This window comes from Balaenoptera borealis (assembly GCF_965194805.1).
Source record: "Balaenoptera borealis genome assembly, chromosome: X".
Lineage (NCBI taxonomy): Eukaryota > Metazoa > Chordata > Mammalia > Artiodactyla > Balaenopteridae > Balaenoptera > Balaenoptera borealis.
Window position 1 is genome coordinate 123,773,331 of NC_138881.1, and position 22,051 is coordinate 123,795,381.

General features: G+C 43.0%; 1 protein-coding gene across 4 annotated transcripts in view; it reads left to right on the top strand.

Moving 5' to 3' along the window:
* AFF2 (ALF transcription elongation factor 2) overlaps positions 1–22,051 on the top strand; it is a 482,808-nt gene that overhangs the window by 152,806 nt on the left and 307,951 nt on the right. For 2 of the 4 annotated variants that reach the window (XM_082376043.1, XM_082376045.1), the window contains exons 2-3: positions 4,481–4,613; positions 13,316–14,176. In XM_082376043.1, coding sequence (XP_082232169.1) covers positions 4,481–4,613; positions 13,316–14,176 — 994 coding nt within the window. The remainder of the gene's footprint in view (positions 1–4,480; positions 4,614–13,315; positions 14,177–22,051) is intronic. The other 2 variants (XM_082376044.1, XM_082376046.1) reach the window with 1 other exon arrangement.

A 22,051-nucleotide genomic window follows, 5' to 3' on the forward strand; every position in this document is an offset into this window, starting at 1 on the left:
CAAATGTGACTCAAGGCCTTGGTGAGTTAAATGTATAGTTAAATGGAACTTGTTCTTTCTGTCCTTTTTCTATCAGCTAGTGGAGATGTCAGTGAAGCAGGGATTCCAAAAAGATAGGCTGAGGGACTTCCCTGGTGGTCCAGTGGGTAAGACTCTGCACTCCCAATGCAGTGGGCCCGGGTTCGGTCCCTAGTCCGGGAACTAGATCCCTCACGCCTGCCGCAGTTAAGAAGCCTGTGCGCCGCAACTAAGACCCGGTGCAGCCAAAAATAAATAAACAAACAAATAAATAAATAAAATTTTTTAAAAAACCCCAAAAGATAGGCTGTACAGACAGAAAACAAAGGTCTTTGGTCAATGAAAAGTAAATTGAGGTTTTTTTTTTTTAGGTTGAGGGGTAAATGCATTTTTAAATTGAGATATAGTTGATTTACAATATTATATTAGTTTCAGGTGTAAAACATAGAGACTCAAAATTTTAATAGAGGGCTTCCCTGGTGGCGCAGTGGTTAAGAATCCGCCTGCCAATGCAGGGGACACGGGTTCGAGCCCTGGTCCGGGAAGATCCCACATGCCGTGGAGCAACTAAGCCCGCGAGCCACAACTACTGAAGCCCGCGCGCCTAGAGCCCATGCTCCGCAACAAGAGAAGCCACCGCAATGAGAAGCCCACGCACCACAACGAAGAGTAGCCCCCGCTCGCCACAACTAGAGAAAGCCTGCGCACAGCAACGAAGACCCAACGCAGCCAAAAAATATATATTTTAATAGATTATACTCCATTTATAGTTATTATAAAATATTGGCTCTAGTCCCTGTGCTGTATAATATATCCTTGCAGCTTATCTATTTTATACGTAGTAGTTTGTATCTCTTAGTCCCATATCCCTGATTTGCCCCTCCCCCTGGGTTTTGAGTGTTGGGTGTCACCATAACATGCCAAATTTCCTTCTATCCTATAGAAAACAGTTGGCAGAACATTCTCACTTGCTAAGAGTGCAGAGTCCTCGAGTTGCACTTCGGGGCTCAACTTCCTAATATGAAAGGGAGTTTTCACACTGAGAGGACTGGTGCACCCTCTCCTCATCAGTGTGAGGAAACTTGAATCGTTCAGACCAGTAATATGGTGATGAATTCCGATTTCTGGCTTGAGCATTTCCTCGTGGGCCGTGGACCCGTTTTTTTTTTTCGTTGGAAAACCAGCCCGGGAGTGTAAAGGGGCATCAGATCATCAGGGGACAGACATCGGCTTTCCTGTGGCCTCTGCAGGGCTCACAGGTTCAAACACAACCTCCCTGAAACCGAAGAACTTTAATTGAGTAGGTAAAGAGGTCCTCATAATTATAAACAGCAGTAGGTGTAACAAGAGGCTAAATACCTAGCTGGGGTTTTAATTAGCTGGTGCTTCAAATTAGTCATTTTGGTTTCAGTCAGAAATCAGTGACGTTCTGCACTGTGAAAAGCTCACCACCCTGTAGTTCGTTCCTCATTATACTTCGCCCAGTGAAGCTTTCAGTACAGCGCCCTGCTGAGCGAGAAAGGAAAAAAAACGGGAGAGATTTGGTTGCCTTCCAAGAGCAGTGAAACTCTATGGAGATTAAGTTCATTCTCACCAGAGATATGAGAATTAACTGTTCTTTGTTATGTGTGTTAAAAAACGCAGCAGATAACACCCATGTGCACGCTCAATCTGCTCTTCAGATTTTTCGTCTGGAATCTGGTAGCTTAATGAAGCTGATGCAAAACGCAGCCGAGAGCCCTCCTAACAAATCCAACCTGGGTCGAAAGCCCCAAGCGCCCTGACTGCCGGCCGCTTGAAGGGTTGTCATTGCATGTTGAAGCACGTTTCCTTTCTTCTCTTCCTCTCTTTCCTTTCGGGTTTTAATTATCTTGCCCTCAGAGGAGGAGGAAGGTAGTTTGCAAAGCCAAGAGACCAAAGTTCTTCGGTTCTCCTCATGGGACAATGAAATGGGATCCCCGGGACTGTCATTCTGGGCTGTCAGGTGCAAGGAATGAACAGAGAGCTGGAAAACTGACATCTTGCTCGCGGTTCCTTGGAAGCATGAGGCTTCGGCCCTCGTGTTTGTGTGGAGCGTTATGGCTGCAGCAAACCCTCTTCCCAGCTTCTCACCCCCACTGAATATTGCTTTAACTTGTCCCCTCATCCCACCCCTGACACCCCATCGTTCTTACATTTTGGCAAACTGACGCTGGGCTCAGGTTACGCAGGGCCAGTGTATGATGCTGAGGGTGAGTCTTGTGCCCCACGCTTTCTGGACCCCAGATGTTACTGTTGACTCCCCATCAGCCTCCAGCACAGAGACATTGCGTCACACGGCAGCTGTTTGGGGTTCTGATCTCAACTCGTGAATGGGAATGACAGATGATGCCAACAAACGTAATACCTGTGGATGGCATCTGGGACTATGAATGATGGGCTGGCTTTCAGTACCTGGACTCGGCGTCTTTGTTGACCAGGCGGGGCCCAGATGTGAGGCCTGGGCTTTGGGTGGAGCTCTGGAGGGTCTTTGATTTTCCCAGACGGTGCTAACATTTGCTGACCATACCTATGAGTGATCCGGTGAGCTCTTCTGTATCTGGCATGCGTTGCATTATGAAAGGATAACGTCCATGTAAACATCCTATAAATGTTGCCACGATTTTTAGATGGGGAAATGAAGTGCTGTTTATCCAGGAGATAAGGCTATCAAAGTCACTTAGAATTTGTCAGTTCACGTATTCCTGTGGAGAAAGGCGGATGCTTAGGTGTATTGACCTGTTACACTCCATCTATATCAATATCTAGTTAAGCTGCCGTGGATATTGCATGCTCTGGGCTCTTATTTTGTAAATTAACATTATGATACTCATGAGCAAACTAGGCTACCAATGATAGGTATTAAGGTTTGGAATGTATTCAAAACCTGTCAACTGTACTTATATATTATATCAGTATATCTCTATAGTTCCTTTAGCTATTATGTTCGTTTGCATGTCAATTACCTAATTAAGTCTTCACATGACATTACAGGTTTCGTCCGCTGGCCGAACGTAGAGTGTTCCTATGAAAACTTTCATAAGCAACATGGTGTAAAAGTGAAGAGTATCCCCCCAATTTCTGCAAGTTCTCATTATGCCGCTTTGCTTTTAAGAAAGACCTATGTTAGTAAGGGAATGACGTTTTTTGTAAAAGAGAAAATCCTCTTCGGATTTTTTTTTTCGTTAGCGAGAAAAGGTACTAACACAGCTCTCTCGTAAAAGTGGCTTACTGCAAACGTTTGGAAAGCAGGGGATACCTGTATTAACATGGGGAAGGCAAGCAACATTTATACAGCACCCGCTAGGCATTTTATGTACATTTATATAATTGAAATTTTCCCAGTGTATATGTACTCACTTTGAGTGGAATTACAATCAAAAGCGGAGGGGGGGAACCCAATGAACAAAATAAAATCCACTACTGTGAGACTTATAGATTATGGTTTAGTATGCATAGTCTTGCATGATGAAGAAAATAATTGTTTTCTTAATAAGGAAGCATTCCATTCTATAAAATCCAAGGACCCAGAATGTATCTTAGATATAGGCTGGAAGCTTTTGGTACTGATCCTACAATGGGAAAGCCTGAAATGTCATGAGAGTCAGGGTTACACGGTGTTTATAAAACATTTGTGCCCTAAGGTCATTCAAAGGTTTTTACACCTCTTTTCATTGTTAGTAGTTTGTTGGTCAAGCCAGACCCCTTTCTTTGTGAACAGTTTCCCACAGAACAAAAAGGAGTGTGATTGATTGGGTGACTTGGATTTTTGTAGACTTCTGAAGATGTTCTTAAACTCTCCTTTGATTTTTCTTTTCTTTTCTTTTTTTTTTGGCAGCCCCACGTGGCATGCGGGATTCTTAGTTCTCAGACCAGGGGTCAAACCCGGGCCCCCTGCAGTGAAAGCTTGAAGTCCTAACCACTGGACCGCCAGGGAATTCCCTCTCCTTTGATTTCATTACCACAGGCTAACACTGGCTGTGGGCCCAGGACAGAATTCCAGTTTATCCACAATAACATATTTGATAATTCCTTTCCCTTAGGACTTCGTGACATCTGTGAATTCTGAGCCCTAGGCAGTTGGCAACACAATGCAACCTGAATTCAGTACTTTTTTGCACAGTGGACTGACTTTGGGGGACTCTGCAGTAATTGCCTGTAGTAATCAAGCAAGGACAAGGGAAGAGGATTATGCCATACTTAAGTGGTCACGAGTACAGTTTCTAATAAGCAAGTTTCTGTTTTCTTCTGTATTCTGAAGAACTGGTCAGGGTCTTAAACCCATTGAGAATAAAGAAAAGGAGGCCTGCTCTCTATGCAGTATCAGTTTGGGTAGCCTCGGCTTGTTTTTTGTTTTTTCTTCTTACTGATAACAAGGGAGATCTAAATAACTTACATGACTAATTCATCTTTGTCTCCTTTTGTCTTTTTCTTTGCATGTCAGTCACTATGAACAAGACCGTAGTGCACTTAAGAAAAGGGAATGGGAGCGGAGGAATCAAGAAGTCCAGCAAGAAGACGATCTCTTTTCTTCAGGCTTTGATCTTTTTGGGGAGCCCTACAAGGTAGCTGAATATGTATGTAATTTATCTTTTTGGAAAATGGTTGCTTGTTATATTTTTGAATGCACTAATCAACATTTAATCTATTTTTAAAACACCCAAATCATCTCCAGGAGAATATATTTTACAAATGAAATATATACATATGCTGTATTTGGGGCAATGGCAAGTTTCTGAGGAAGTCTTCAGAGACAAATTCCATCTTCTTGGGGGAACACAGTAGGATTTGCAAGGGACTTATGAGACTTCCTGTCTCCAAAGAATTCTTTCCTGCCCAGCACTACCTACAGCAAGGAGTGCCCCCTGACACTTTGTCTCACTTTGATTATCAGCATGGCAGCCCCTGAAGACTCCATCAGAATGTCAATGGATATGTCTGTTTCTCCTCCCAATCAGTGCCATCCATCGCAAGGCCACTGCTTTCTGTTTCCATTTTAGGTTGTTAGCAGCTGTTCAGTGGTTTGAGTGCTCTTTGAAAATCACTGTTCTAGGAGAAAGGGAAAAGCCAATCATTTTTTCCCGGTGATTAATAATCATGGGTTAGGAGATTGCCTCAACCAGAACAGGTAGTGTAGCTAGGTTGATTTTCTAGTGGTATTCTGGCTAGTGGGTAGCTCCAATAATGATCATACTTCTATGTCTACAAGTATTGATTTCACAGTGACTGCCTCTGAACTTTCTATTTGGGGTGGGGTTGGGAGAAGAATCTTGGTGAATTGCTGGCAGCTGGTTGGTTTTTATTGAAATTTACTAGCAGTGTCATTTTCTGTAATGAAACACAAATGATCTAAGAGGTAAAACAACAGTAGAGAAAATGTTCAAGAGTTGTGATTTTAGAAGAGCACCATTTAGGAGACAGTGACTGGGGTAGACAGTAAGCTGTCTGGATTGGTGACTAGTGAGGCCAGAGTCTTGGTGCCTTGTTCAGACTAAGCAAGCAGCTCTTGATTGAGACACTCAGGTGCCTTCCAAATTTGGTAAGTCTGACAAAGAGACTATTAGTTTTCAATTTGTCAATAATAGTATAATCCTTAATAATCCATTTTTCCTATCTCAATTGATTTAATTTCTATACTGCCTTTGAATGTCTGCATGTAGAGATATGGTTAGTTTGACAAGGATTTATTGAAGGCCCACTATGTGCCAGCCACGTCTTAGACTAGTGTCCAAAGGGAAATAAGACGTAGTCCCTGCCTTCAAGGAATTCCTTGTCCAGTGGCAGAGATCATCACGAATGAGTGAGGGCATGACCACACGGTAACTGCTGAAGGGGTAGGCAGGGGAAAGATGCCCGAAGACTTCTTACCTCGTACCAAGGAGTTTGGATACGAGTCTGTACATGACGAGAAGTCATCACAAGTTTTCAAGTTAGGACATGGCTGGGACAGACGAAGAATTGTAAAGATGATGTTGGAAGTGTGGAGAGTGGTGGGTTGGAGGGAAGGGAAACTAGAGGCAGATAAAGAAGCTATTGTCGTTGGCTGAGGGGGGCTCATGGCAGGCTGGATTTAGAGTAGAGCCAGGAAGTTGAAGTGATGGGACAGGTGTCTGCCTGGAGGTGGGGAGTGTGTGATAGGAGTGAATGATTCCGATCTTTTAGACTTGAGAGGAGGCTGGTGTTATTAACAGGTTGTTCAGGAGGACAGCAAGGTTGGTGCTTGTAGAGAAAAGGTAATTAATTCTGCTTTGAGCATGCTGGGTTTAAGATGCCAGCGGATGTCAAGGGAGAGATATCCAGTAGGCTTGGGGTGTATGGATCTGGAGCTAATGAGAGTGGTCAGGAGAGAGAGTTAGGTGTTTCTATGTAGGTGGCAGTGGAAGCTGTGAGAACGGGTATTATCACTAAGCCAGATGGCTGGGTAAGAAGGACAAAGAGAGAATCTTGAGGAGCAGCAACATTTAAGGGGTGAAAGGGAGAGTCGTTTTCTTTGGTGATGGTGGTAGTCATTGTGGGTTGGGGAGTAAACGGGAAAAGGTGAAATAAAGAAAGAGAGACAGTGAATGTAGACTTGATCTTGCAGAGAGTCTTTGTATGGAGGGAGGAAGAAAGGAAGATAACGTTAGAACGGAAGGGGAACAATTATTTGGAAGGAAGCTTTTTTTAAGGGGAGAGAAACGTGAACATGTTTAGAGATTGATGGGAAGGAACCAATGTCAGTGGAGAGGGCAAGGGTGAAGACACAGGAGGGAGAGGTCATGATGAGCAGAGCCAGGTCCCAGAGGAGATGAGAAAATACAAAACTGAGAGCATGTGAAGAGTGATGAGCCTTGGGGAGGAAGACGGGACTGGAATGTTAGGATGAGGAAAAAGCAGGAGAGTGGAAGGGAGACTGGGGGCACGATAAGGAGTTGTGGCCTCCATATTTTCTAGGAAGTGGAAGAGAGGTCAAAGGATGATAGATGCCTCATCCCTTCTTGAGAAAGAGGAATGACCGGATGAGTTTTACCTCTTGTCTTCGGAGTGGTTAGAAAAATGAGCTTTACTCAAAGGGCTCATTCTGAAAATTCAATATCTACTCCATGCTTAACACTATTACGAGGTGTAGAACCCTTGGCTTATTTCCCCCTTTATAATTTTAAGCCTTGTGGAATTAATGGTCTTGTACCTTTAAGGTAAATGCCATTTCTCATTAACAAGCCTGTACTATAGATGCGTATCTGTTTTTAGATGTAAGTAGTGTAGTTTTGAGTAGGCAGTTAAAGAACCTGTTATCAACATTGTCATTTTCAAAAGTCATCTGTCTTGATACGACCGGAGTACATCGGGTACAGACACAGATGGGAGCATAAGTCTAGGGCAGGGCCACGTCTGTGTGTGGTTAGTAGCCTGGTGCCTTTATGCTACTTGATGGGGAAGAGCCTTTGTTCTGGAGTCGAGACTGTGAAGGAAAGGAATAATGCTAACCGTTGATGACCTGGTAATTCTCTTTCTTTCACTGCTGCTTTGATGACTGACTGCCATCTTGTGCTGTGGACATATCATGATACTAGAACAGATGTACACCTCTAAAGGCTCCCTAGACCTGGACTGGTGTGGACACCCTTGGCGTATCTGGACATGCCAGTGGCAATGGGAGTTCTAGAGCTGGCCTGTGGTCCACCGGTAGAAATGAGGACATTCCTACCACAACTCTTCCTGAGGGTTGTGGTAGGAATGCCTACCAAATTAGAAATCAAAATTCCTGGTGGTTGATGAGGACTTTCAGGAAACTTCTTGCCATTCTAAATCCTAAAACAAGGCCCGATCGCCTGTCCGATGGCTTTGGTAATTCATAAACTAGCCAATGAGCATCAGTCCCTAGGACCCACGGCCCTTTCTTGGCAGAGAGAAGTAATGGTGATCTCTCATGGTCCTGGCTGATCTCTTTCCCTTCTTGGCTTCATCTCTACCACTCCCAGAATGGAAAGAATGTTGACCACCCCTAGATTGGGGTGCTGGTGGGTAACATCCCTTTGTGGCTGCTTTTGTCACTTTGAAATCTGAGTTTGTGCTGTGCTGCTGAAAAGGAAGTGTCCAAAAGTGCTTGAAAAATGTGAGGCCATTTGACGTGTCTAGATTAGTGTGGAAAGACGGGGAGGGATGAGGAACTGGCATGCACCAAGTGCCTCCTGTGTGCCAGGAACCGTGCTAGAGCTTTCTACATGTGCTTGTTTAGTCCTTACAGCAAATGGGTATGCATTTTCCCCGTGTTTCCCATGAGGAATTTGAGGTGAGCTTCTCTGCAGCTTCATATCCGCATAAGTGTGATTCCATATCTGTAACAGGAAGCTGTTTATCCTCGACAAGAAGTCAGAAGACCCGATAAGCTTACCTCCTGTGTGACTTTGGGGAAGAAACTTTATTTCTCTGACCTAGAGTTTCCTTTTCTCTGGAGTGAATAATAGTAGCTGATAGAAAAAATAACTGATAATAACAACAACTGACATTTTATAGCTCTTCGCAGCTCAACAAGAATGAGGAAACTGAGGCGCAGAGACATTAAGTTGCTTATCCAAGGTCATTTGGGTCAGGGCAGGTAGAAGCCAGAGTAGACCAGAAGGCCTCTGCTGACTCACAACGGTGATTGTGACGATCAAGTCAAACAATCTGCGGAAACCTTGCTTTGAAATCCATAACGTGCTATACAGATTCAAGGTATTAGCATTATTCTAATTAGGGAAAGAAATAGCAACTTACAGCTTAGAGAGATTAACTGTAAAAATATTAGAATTAAAAAAAAAGGAATTACTAAATCACATAATTAGCCACAATGAAATAAAAGAAAAAAATGAACCTCAAAACTTAAATTATTTTGCTACTTTTATTAGAAAGAAGTACCATGGTACAATAGTCTCCTAGCACACTGGTCTTGCAATGAAATTATATTACTGATTTGTAGATAACATTAGAAGCAAACTGAGGCAGCTCTGCGTTTCCCGAAGTAATAGGAGGCAAAAAGCTTAAATGAAGGAGTGCTGTTAGTCTTGAGCCACAAACCAGACATGTAATTTATGCCTGAAAATACTTGGAAAATGCATTTCCTTGATGATGGAGAAATTGTGATTACTTAGAAAATAATGGCTGTGGATGTTACCTTGAAGGAATCAACCAATTATCAAGAACGGGAAGTAAAGAACTGGCCAAATTGAAAGAAGCCTGTAATTGATTGAAATGGCTAAATTTCCATTTTTGCCATGTTTATAATGTGCAATCAGGACTGCTAAGAATCCCTTGCTCCTTAAAAAGGTTCTTAAGACTCGGGAGGATGAAGAAGACGATTTAGTGCGAACCAGAAGTTGCTATGGTGTATAATGAGAGTCCATCGTGTAGGTGTACATAAATGTATTTCAGGCCCCGTTGGGTTTTCTAGCCAGTGGATCTGATATCGACATCTTGAGAAATTTAAAAACTGGTTGACAGTTACCCACCTCCAGTGTTGGGAAGGCAGAGAGTTGACTCTGACGACCTGGTCTGTATTGTTAATTATTTTGAGATTGTTGAGTGGTGGACTTCTTGAGGCTGTGTGTCTGTCTGTGTGTCCTCTGTGCCTAACCCAGCCTCATGAGTGTTTTGAATTTACCAGTGTGTGTTTTAGAATGACCATGGTAATTGCTACGTGTAGCCACAGTACGTCTGTTACGGGTCTTCCTTCAATCAGCAACTCAGAAAGTGTCACCAGTGAACTCAACCTTGAACTATCTGCTCTGTAGTTCTGGTCACAAGTCCCTCTGAGACAATTACTGTGTGAGGAAGCTAGTTGAAGGGAGTTGACCTCCCTTCATCCCCCCAGGTTATCCCAGCTCCACCCCTTATGCCATTAGTGTACAGGAAGGCCCTACGGTTGGACCTATTAACTTGGCCCCGTAACTCCACGTGCAGATGTGCCTTCACCGAGTTAGACTTTAACCCAGTGCTCCTGCTTTTTAGTCATCATAAGGAAAAGCCATGTGAAGAACATCTTTGCATCTTCTGTAAAATTGGTGCTGAAAAAACGACCTGTTTTACTGTTCAGAGGTTCTCGTGACCTTGTAACTGAACCAATGAGAAGAATTCCTTTTCACGTTTCAGTATCTGGCAAACGTTTATCTCATTTAATGAATTAGGATGTGCTTCCTGTCATCAGACAAAGAGAATTCTATAAGCTATGAGCTTTTTCTTTTGGCCTTTAGCTACCAAGAAGCTCAAAGTTCAATTTGATGTTCAATCACAGTAACCAAGTTAGCTTAACCTTTGCTTTTCTGCTTATGTACCCTTTACTCCAAGCCACTGCAAATCCTTTATTGATATAGGCAGGGTATGAATTATAATTTGATTCTGGTCAATTCAGCAACAATTTGCTGAGTACCTAGTATGCATCAGACATGGTACTAAGTGTTGAGGACATGAAAATGAATAAAAGGTAGTCTCTGACCTCGAAGAAAAGCTCATAGTTTTGTGCTGGAAAAGAAATCATAACTGTAGTAGACCCTATGTAGTAGGAGGTGGATTTTCTAGACTTATTTGGAGAGCTTTCAATTTTCGTCTAATTTTAGTCATGTAGACAACAGTTTTAGACATTGGCCAGCTTAGAAATTCTCCTAATTTCAAGCATATTTTAAAACCTAGAGATGGAAAAAAATTCTAAGCATGCATCAGAAACCCAGATCAGTAAAACAGTAAACCGAAATGAAGAGACGTTAAAACCTAAGCAGGGTCTCTCCACTGAAGATAAGATGAACATGTCCCTTTTATTTACTGCTGAAGTATGAACAGGGATGTGACTAGCTTGCTTGCAAACAAATGGGCCTTGAGGTTCTTGGGTCCTGATGATGTTGGCCCGGAGAGAGTGAATGACTTCTCAGAACTTCGAGGTATTGTGGTGTCCTCTGTGACATCTGGGGGCAAAGTTCTCATTCTCTAGAACTGTCTTTCAATGAAAGTTCAAAGAATTTTCGGTAAATGATCAATGAACTGTCAATGAAAGGTCAATAACTTTGAGCTTCCTGGTAGCTAAGGCAAAAAGGGAAAGGTTATAGAATTCTCTTTGTCTAATGGAAGGAAGCATGTCTTAAGTCATTAAAGGAGACAATATAAATGGAGGCATTTAAAAATAGGAAATGAAATGGTGTTGTTTCCCCTTGTTGGGTCAGATCCTGAAGATAGCAGGTATTAGTTTTTATCAGGCAATCATCTGGTCCAAGAGGTAAACTCTTTGAGGGACCAGAACAACCCTGCAAGTATTTACAGCTTGCATCAAATTCTACTGGGCCCTGACCACAATGAAAATCTCTTTGTTTTGAATTTAGGGATTGAATAGAGGCCGGTTTTGCCTGCTGCCCAAACGGTTCCTTGTGCACCTACGCTGAAGGAGACTGCTGTATACAAAGAGTTTATTCTTGCCTTAGCTGAAAAGTAATTTCTGCCATTAAAACTGACAAACCTAGGGACTTTCAGGGAATAAAAGTGATTTCTACCCTTCTCTACCTATTAAATTATGCCTTTCAAATGTACTTCTGAAAATGGAGTGATTATTCAGCTGAGGATTATATGGAAATGTAATTGTTTAATCACTCCTTCAGCACCAAGGTTGCATGTGATGCAATATAAGATGTTCCTGAGGATAAGAAAACTAAAACTGACATATATTTATTTGATTTCTAAAACTCCCCATCCCCCATGGTGCCCTCTTAGCATATCATTAGCATGCTTTTCCTTAGTCTTTGACTGTGATTTGCCACGTGACCCGAGTTGAACGCTATATCCAGTATGTGGGGATTATGGTAATAACAAGGCCAAGGTTCCCAGCTTGATTCCCTCTCTGGTTGCTCCTTCTCTGTATCCTTTGCTGGGGCCTCCTCTTCTCCTAGTCTCTTAAAGGTTGACGTTCCACAGGGCTCTCTCCTGAGCCTGATCTTCTCATTCTTCATTTCCGTTCCCTGGGTGATTTCATCCATTTCCAGCACTTCACCCTCCATTCATCCGCACACTCTCCCATCTTGACATACAGAGAGCAGCACGCAGCCATACATCCTAGGTTTAGCCTGAGATGCCAGGCTTGAATAGGCACGCACCCTGTGTACCCCAGGAGCCTGGGCTCCACACCAGGTGTTAAGGGCGTGTGAGCAACCTTAGATGTTACACATCTGTCTTCAGTGGAGGTTGTACCAGTGGGGAGGTGGTCACCCCCTCCTGTGCCTGGAGAGCTTGCCTATGACTCCTGGGACATGAAGGCTACGCAGGGTGGCCGTCTTCCCCAGGCACTGGCCCTGCTGCCAAATGGCTCCATTGGTGCTGGCAGCCTTCTTTCATTGCAACATCTTGGGCCGGGATAGTGCAGCCCAGGCGCAAAGCAGCCCTTTGCCCTTCTGAATTCAGCAGCTGGTTTTGATAACACCTTCGGCAGGTAAAGAGAATACTAAAAAGTCCTCGTGTTGATTCTCCATAGAATGATGTAGTTGCCAACTTTGAAAATCGGACTTTGTTTTGATTTACTTAACCAACAGTTTAAATTCTTGAATAAATTCTCCTAAACCCTTGAAAAGACAGAGGAGAGCTGGAGTCACTGTTGATGAACAGTTTGCACCATTTCAAAGTAAACGAGTATGAATCAATATGTAAACACAGTTGCCCCCAGAATATGTAGGCAGACACCAGTAATTTATGCAATCTTTGATTAAAAAGAATTGGATTCACTTTAGTCATAAGTTAGCTCAATTCAGTGTTGTTTAAGCCCATGCCTTTTCTAAACTGAACGTAGTCATGATAGCACAGTTTAACTGACTTCCTTATCCAGCGGGCTAAGGCTTTTTCATGGTATAATGTAGCACGAAGGGCTGACGTGTCAAGAACAAATATAAGTCGAACATTCTATTATAATTCCAATGATCAGTAAGCGGAAGTTGTTAATCACAGTGTAGAATGTACAGTTCAACTCATTGGACCTAAAATAAGTTATTTTGCTAATAAAATTCGTAAGCAACGTAATCTAAAACTTTCTCCCAATGAGCGTGTTTAAGAACAGGCCAGGGAGTATACAGACGTTAATCACACAGCTCATTCCAAGAGGCTCTTTCAATAGTGTTACTGATTTTTTTTTTCTTACATAGCCCATGAAACGTATGAAATTATACGGCAGCATGAGAATTTTAAAGAACCCTATATGCTAGTCTACTTAGGACATCTGTTTGAAACATTAACATTAGGAAACACAAACCTATTCATTCTCTCTCCTCCCACCCCCATCTTTTTGTTATTTTAGACAAACAAAGGTGATGCACTTGCCAACCGAGTCCAGAGCACGCTGGGAAACTATGATGAAATGAAGGATTTGCTAACTAACCATTCTAATCAGAATCATCTAGTGGGAATCCCAAAGAATTCCGTGCCCCAGACTCCCATCAACAAAAATGAACCAAGCTTTTTCCCAGAACAAAAGAACCGAATGATCCCACCTCATCAGGATAGCACTCACTCCTCGGCGCCAATGCCTCCACCTTCTGTTGTGATACTGAATTCAACTCTAATACACAGCAACCGGAAGTCAAAACCTGACTGGCCACGAGACAGTCAGAACACTAGCATTGTACCGGCCAGCCAGGCTGGGAGTCAGCCCAACAAGATGCAGCCATCAACACAGGACCAGCCCCCAGCCAGACTGGAAGACTTCTTTGTCTACCCAGCTGAACAGCCTCAAGTTGGAGCAGCTGAAGAGTCAAACCCACCTGCAAAGGAAGACAATAATCTCAAGTCCAATGGAGGGGATACTTTCAAAGAAATCTTTCAGTCCAACTCACCAGAAGAATCTGAATTTACACTGCAAGCGCCTGGGTCTCCCCTAGTTGCCTCCTCTTTATTAGCTCCCAGCAGTGGCCTTTCGGTTCAGAACTTCCCACCAGGGGTTTACTGCAAAACAAGCGTGGGGCAGCAAAAACCAACCGCATATGTCAGACCCATGGATGGTCAGGACCAAGCCCCGGACATCTCTCCCACACTGAAACCTTCGATTGAATTCGAGAACAGCTTTGGGCATCTGTCGTTTGGATCACTCTTGGATGGCAAACCCAGTGCACCCGGTTCAAAGACTAAACTGCCAAAGTTCACGATTCTCCAAACGAGTGAAGTAAGTAATTTTTAAAGTTTTGTTTTGTTTCTTTCTTTTTCTTTTTTTTTTTTAGTTCACTGCTCTAACCTCTATAATCAGGTATTCCCAAGCAGCTCTTATTTACCTTCTTGAGCTGTAGATGAGACTCTTCAAGGTCAGAGTCTGAGTCTTGATCTTCTGTCACTTGTGACTTGACTGATTAACACTCTGCAAATACAGTTAAATCTCCATAATTTGGAATGACAAAAGACAAGGTCAGTCTGAGTGAATGAAAAGTTGGAGTTATAAAATACTTTCAGAGAATGCATTTGTAGTAATATTCTGTACAAATTAATCACATTGGAGATTTTCATTGGTCCTAAGCAGGATGAGGTACATGAAAAGACTGTGAGTCACCCTAGGCCTTCACTAACTGATCGCGTATCATAAACATAAAACACAGAAGTTCCTTAAGGTACAAGGATGTACAAGTGTGATTTGCTGGAAGCGGAAGTGGAAGGCATTCTTTAAGAATCGTAGTTTCTTGAGCGCTTGCAGGGCTGTTCCTTGGCAAGATCTTAACATTATCTTCCGTATGCCTCAATCTTCCCTTCTGCATCACCTTCTTCTACAGGTGCCTACCTAACCCTCTTGTACTACCTTGATCCCTTCTGTCAAAGCCAAAAGCATTATGCTCAACCAAAATCCCACTGGGTTTAGAATGACTAAATGTTTTTTAAACAGCATTTTTTAAAAATTTATTTATTTATTCATTTCTGGCTGTGCTGGGTCTTCGTTTCCGCGCGAGGGCTCCCTCCAGCTGTGGCAAGCGGGGGCCACTCTTCATCGCGGTGCGCGGGCCTCCCACCATCGCGGCCTCTCTCGTTGTGGAGCACAGGCTCCAGACGCGCAGGCTCAGCAGTCGCGGCTCACGGGCCCAGTCGCTCCGTGGCACGTGGGATCCTCCCAGACCAGGGCTCGAACCCGCGTCCCCTGCATTAGCGGGCAGACCCCCAACCACTGCGCCACCAGGGAAGCCCCTGACTAAATGTTTTAACTATCTCAGGAAGCATTGCCTTATAAAAGAGAAGTCCAGAGGGACCAAAGCCTCCCAAAGGAATGAATCGCTAATGATTGGATCTCGGGCCTTGTGGCCCCTGGGTGGGGGGCATATATTGGGTGCCTCTCAGATGCCACCATGTAAGCGGCTGTCTACTGCACCTCAAGCGCTTGATTGCAGAAGAAACCACTGCTTTTACTGGTGACTAAAGGCTTGAAAAGACACGGAGGAAGAAAGTAGGTTGAAATTCTTACTCAATAGGACTCACAGACAGTCTGTCTGAACTATTGCAGAGTCCAAGTTAGTGGTGTCTGAATTAGAGAAGTCTGACCATATGTGCCCTCTGGCTCTTCTTCTTTTATTCACACTCAGCAGATGCGCTGATTTCAGAGGATGATGGGAACACAAAGGAAGGGAGGACTGGGGTCCTTGGTTTGGATTTTCTGAATGCATATTTTGAGTATTGTTTCATTTCTCAGGCGGTTTTGCCGTTTGTATCATCATCATGTATCAAGTCTTGTCAAGCTTCCTCCCAAGTATCTCTCCGGTCTGTCACCTCTTCACCCTCACCGCCTTTGAAGCGCCCGTGAGCATCTCTTGCCTGGGCCGCCTCCTGTCTGGTGTCCCTCCCTCTAGTCTCACCTCTCTTTCAAAGCATCTTCCATCCAGGCTGATCCAGTGGGCAGATCTGACCGTGTCACTCTCTGCTTTGGATTCTTCAATGCCTTCTCATTGCTTCCAGGAGACAGTCCAAATTTCTTAGTCCCACATACAAAAAGCTCTTCACTCTCTGATTTCATACTCCCTTCCCGACCTCATACTTCACGACTTCTTCACATGCAGATGAGATCTCAGCCACGCGGAGCTACCTGTGGTTCCCCGTCATGTCCTTCTTTGTCACGCTTCCTTGCTTTTGTGCCTGCTGTCTCCTCAGCTTAGAATGTCTCTCCCTACCCTCCCTTGTCTTCCTGGTGAAGTCCTGTTTCTCCTTCAAGTCTACTCGGTTGTCACCTTTCTCCATGAAAGCTTCCCTGATTCCACGAGGCTTAATGACAAAGTCCTTTCTCTGGGCTCGCCGAGCGCCTTATATACACCTTGGCTGGCACTGACGTCATTGTATGGTAGTTACTCGTTTATGTGTCTGTCTCCTCTATTAGACTGTGAGCTCCCTGAGAGCAAGGAATGTCTCGTTCTTCTCTGTATCCCAAGTGCCTAGCAATCGCCTGGCACATAGTAGATACTCAATAAATGTTTGTTGAATGAATGAACTTCAAAAATGGTTACTTGATTACATTTTCTAAGCCATAATGTTAATCAAATAACAGGAACAAAGGTAAACAATTGCTAGAAGATCCATCCTCAGTTACATTTCCTTAATTGTACTCTGTCTGCCTGTGTCTTACTCTATTCTTGTCCTGCACGGTCATTTGGAAATCCTAATCCTAATTTCCACCTGATGACTTAATACAGGAGTGTGATACTTAAAAACCAGAAAGCAACCTACTTTGAAAGAGGGGGAGCCTAGTGGGAGGTGGGACATCACTCCTGCCCCTTCTCTTGCCCTGGTCTCTTCTGCTCTTCTTTCTTTACACGGCAGTTCTATTACTCAGGACTGATCTGGAAATAGCATTGGCCCATCAAGAAGTCTGTCATCCTGTATCAACACCTCATTGGCAGAGTGACAGGTCACAGACCCACTGAGATCCACTCCACTGTAATCCTCTCTCTTATACATTCTCAACATGGCTGACCCAGATTCAGAAACGACTCCATGCTTTCGCTCATTGCTCGGGCACAGCAATGAGAGGTACATTTCCAAAGAGAGTCTGAGCTGTCATCAGCTCTGGAGACGATGCTCCAAGGAGCAGCCTCTGTGTACGCAGCCTTTAGTGACGGTGCAAATAGACTTTGGTGTAGAGCCTTGTCTGAAAAATGGGTCAGATGCAATGAAGTCATGATAAGAGATCAGTGAAGAAAGTACTTATTTTAAAATATAGGTCTCAAGGAAGGATTTGAAGGAGGGGTAGAGAGAAGCTTAGGGCCCTAAGGTCAGGAGAATATACAGGTTTCAAGGGCAATGTGAAGGCCAAAAATAGGTGGAAAGGGAATGAGAAGTTAGCCAGCCTAAGAGAGAACTTAGAAGGGTGTAGATTAAAACCTGGGCGGAAATATACACAGGGTGGGGCCTTATGGAACTTTGAACCTAATGGAATTGATGTGGCTGAAACTGACCGAGTCTGGAAATTCACCCTATTAAATCTTGATGTACTTTTCAAAAGCACTTAGCATTAGAATTCAGCCCCAGTCCCTGGCGCCAAGAGTTCCAGGCCTGGGGTTCTGGGTCCCTGGTCAAAGTAACCATCTATAATGAGTGGTAGCATTATTTTGAGTTATTACTGAAAAGGCTCCTCCACAGAGCAGTCGTAGGATTTCTTTGAGTTTTCCCAGCTCTTTCCCTGGCTCAGGTGACAGGAGGCTGATGTGTGTTCGTGAAGTGCATTTGGGCGGAGTGGCGGGTTGAATGACCAGGAAAAAGACACATTCTAAGATACACGAATAAGCAGATATGATGATATTAGTGAGTTGAGAGATCATAAACTATTTATTATTGGAATGAAATGTGTGTGTGTGTGTGTGTGTGTGTGCCCATATTTGTTTCTGTGTCTACACTTGTGTACGTAGTGGAGACATTTTAATTATTTCCCATCCTTGAAACTTTCCTTGCTTCTTAGAATTTCTGTATCGATAATAAGGATTCTAATAAATACTAACTAAAAAGGATACTAATAAAATCCAGCTTTATTGCCAAAGGTCAGCTTTTCAATGGAAGCATGCTTTTTAAACAAATGATTTGTTTAAAAGCGTAATTCACTATCTTTCCAGGAAACAAACAAACAAAAGACTGATGTGTTGTTCTGCAGTTGCACTTAGAAGACTTTTCTGTGAACTGCATCTGAAAACAGTAAAAGACCTATTTATATCAAGTGGAAACTGAGGGTTGCTTGCAGATGGTGTTTCATTAGGAAACGAATTTGTTAATAAATGTAGCTTTATACATGATTTCATTACAGATGTTTTTGCTTATTTTTTCATTAGGATAAAAAAAATCTGCCTCTACGGTTTCTGTGTAGCTGCCCGGGTGCATCCAGCTCACGAATGTTAAGTTCCCACTGTTCTCTACAGTTCTCACACAAGGGACCTGAGCTTCCTAGCCACGTATAATAAATAAAGCTAATTACACCCCCAGTGTTCACTGCATAGGATAGGAAACAAGGCAGGCACAGTCACAAATGTGAGCAATAACTTTTCGGCTGGTTGACAAAGCTAGCCACTAAAATAAGCTAAAGCCAAATCCCATCATTCATATCATGTATTCAGCGTTTCCATCCAGTAAGCTTTCATTCCAATAAGCTTTCATAAGTACAGTATGAATGTGTGGAGTGTCATCACCATAAAGGGTCATTTGCTTTCCAAGGTGCTCTTGGCTGTGACCTAAGACTATCTGAGGTTCCAGTTGCCTCGAAATTAGGAGCCTCTTCAAAAAGTTGAATGGAACTGATATGAATGATGGCATTTGGCTTTAGCTTATTTTAGTGGCTAGCTTTGTCAACCAGCTGAAAAGTTATTGCTCACATTTGTGACTGTGCCTGCCTTGTTTTCTATCCTATGCAGTGAACACTGGGGGTGTAATTAGCTTTATTTATTATACGTGGCTAGGAAGCTCAGGTCCCTTGCGTGAGAACTGTAGAGAACAGTGGGAACTTAACATTCATGTGCTGGATGCACCCGGGCAGCTACACAGAAACCGTAGAGGCAGATCCTTCCAAGAATGGAAGGCCGTCCAGCTGCTGTATGCAACCCATGCTAAGCATTTTTCACTTGATGTACATCGTGAATTTCTTGTTTTGCCCATTCTTATGGAAATAAAATAGTATTCAGTTGAAGGCTCTCACTGCTTTAATCCCCACCTCACTGGGAATGAATGGAGAAACCTTGGAAAGGCCTCACACTTTCAAGGGTGCCAGCAGAGACCTTGACCTTAAGATGTATTCCATAGAAGTGTAGGATCCAGAAAGCTTTGTATGTTCTCTGCCATTCCATTCCATAGTAGTTGCTTTTTTCTTTATGCTTTTTGACTAACTCTTCCAATTGCTTGGTCTCATTGGGATTAAAATTCATTTTCCTCACCACCCCTCTTCATTTGCCCTCCGCCCCCCTGCAACTCTAGTGTCTCTCTAAGCTGAATGAAGTGGCCTTCGCCGAGCATCTGAAAAGCATAGTCGGTAATGCCAGTAGAACTTGGAGCCTCACATTCTTTATGATGGAGAGGTCAGAGATGCTGGCAGAGGATTTAATTAAGGTTGTCATATTTCGGTGATTACAAAAAGGTGTCTTGGGGAGGGGCGGCTGAGACCACCGTCACAATCATAAGGGTGTCTCACCAGAAAGTGACACATAGCAGTAACCCCAGAAGGTTTCACAGAGACGGAATGCAAGATAGATTCTTTAATTTAATTTTTATTTTATATTGGGGGATCGTTGATTGACAATGTTGTGTTAGTTTCAGGTGTACAGCAAAGTGATTCAGTGATACATATATCCATTCTTTTTCAGATTCTTTCCCATATAGGTTATTACAGACTACTGAATAGAGTTCCCTGTGCTATACAGTAGGTCCTTGTTGATTATCTCTTTTATGTATAGTAGTGTGTATATGTTAATCCCAAACTCCTAATTTATCCCTCCCTCCACACCTTTCCCCTTTGGTAACCATAAGTTTGTTTTCGAAGTCTGTGAGTCTGTTTCTGTTTAGTGAAGTCAGACAGAAAAAGACAAATATCATATAATATCACTTATATGTGGACTCTAAAAAGATGGTACAAATGAACTTATTTACAGAGCAAGATAGATTTTGAACTTGACCTTGAATACTGGGTGGAATCACAATAGGTGAAGAGGGATCTGGAGGGCAGGACCGTTCACCTGCGTGCAAATTAGTGATGGGTGGAGAGACTGTCAGGTACAAAAAAGGGAGATGAGAACATACAAGGTATATTCTGAGCACAGGCCGGTTTGTCTGCGACTGAGGGTTTATCGGACCAAAGTGAGATGGGGCTCAAACAGCCAGAGTCTTAAGCGTCTTGAATGCCTAGGTGATGTGGCATCCAGATTGTCATGCTGAACTTGAAACCCCACTGTCCCACTGGCTTCATGGGTGGTGACCTAGGAACTCTCAGGCCAATCCCTGTCACCGACTCAAGCAGTCATTTCTGAGCTCCTGCGTTCTCTGTTCCCTTACCCAAAAGCACATCTCATTTCTTGCTCTGTAGGCATCGGTTTTCCTCCGCCTGCTTTCCCAAGGCTCTTTCTAGAGCAGTGCTGAAATGGTTGTTGCAAATGATGCTCTCCTCCCCTGTCCTTCCTTAGCCCCTCTCCCTCCATTTTCTCTAGTGAAACTCGGGAAGAGAGCTCAACTTTGGCCTAGTAAAGATTGTGCAAATGCCTGGATCTCTTTTTTTTCCCCCTCTCATCTCCTCCACTCGTCTTCTTTAGCATACATATTTCTTTTCTAAGGCTGTATGTAAGTGATTCAGCCATCAGCATCCTGGAACCATGTCAGCTATTTCAACATTCCATTTTTTTAAAATTAATTAGACTGTTTGGTTTCAGTGCAACAGTCTTGGTGCTCTGTGCTTTTAAATCCCTTGTCACTTTTAACACTTTTTTTTTTTTGGTTGGAAAGATTGATTTATTCTTATTCTGAAAGAAAACCTTTAATTTTTATACTATGCCAATTAAAATCATCATTAATGATACATTTTAAAACATTGCTATTTATTCATCACTTTAGTAATTCTTTGTGAGGGGATGTGTGGTATATTAACAAAGTACAGTTTGAACAAGGTCTACTGAGATGTGGGTTTCACTTCTGGCCTGGACTTGCTCCCTGAACTTGAGAGAGTGATTTTACCTCTCTAGGCCTCTCGTTAGATGGGGAATTTAGATTAGTTCATCAGTGAGGTTTCTTCCAGCCGTAAATCTCTGAGGGCGTGCTTCTCCTTTGTGGTTAAGCGCAAACCTACCTTGTTTGTAAAGGTCTTTCAGCTGTTGCCTCCCTCCAAGAGTGTGGGCCTCAACAGCGTAGAGTGTGTGAGCCTTGTCTGCTTACCTCTCACTCCCAGCCTTCAGAACAGTTGGGGAATTTTGAAGACTCGGCCAATATGGGCAAACTAGAATTGGATCTTCTTTTGGGATTGGACACCAATTCAGTGTGGAGTGTTATTATATTTCAACTCATTTTTTAAAGAAAGATAAACAGCTATAGGCTGCATTTCACTGAAAAACACCAAGCTGTGAACTCAGGAAATATCCTCCTAATCCTTTTGTCACCACCCACTAACATAATGAAAGATGGAGAACTTCTATTTCCACATTACTTCTAGGAAAATATTTTGACAGATTCAGTATGCAGTAAAGCGATAAGCTTTTGTTACGTGCGTTCCAAATCATCCTGTTATCACTGGATATATCGATTAGCTTAGTACATTCTGAGCCAGTCATAAAAAACAGACTGTTCACATTCTGTGCTAAAGAATAAGAAAAATTGACAGGTAGATAACCATATTGATTCAAGCCAAATAGTGAATGCGAAGGGCTTTAGAAAGGAGTTATAAAACTCTTTATGGCTGTTGTAAGTCTCAAGTATTTTTTTTTTAATTGACATGAAAGCAAACGATCTTTAATTGACTATCTTTTTAAAAAGGGCTATGCTTTGGTTACCGAATAGAGTTTATAATATAGGTGACAATAACAAAAGCCTATTACCTTTATACTTATGGTTTACAATTGCTTTC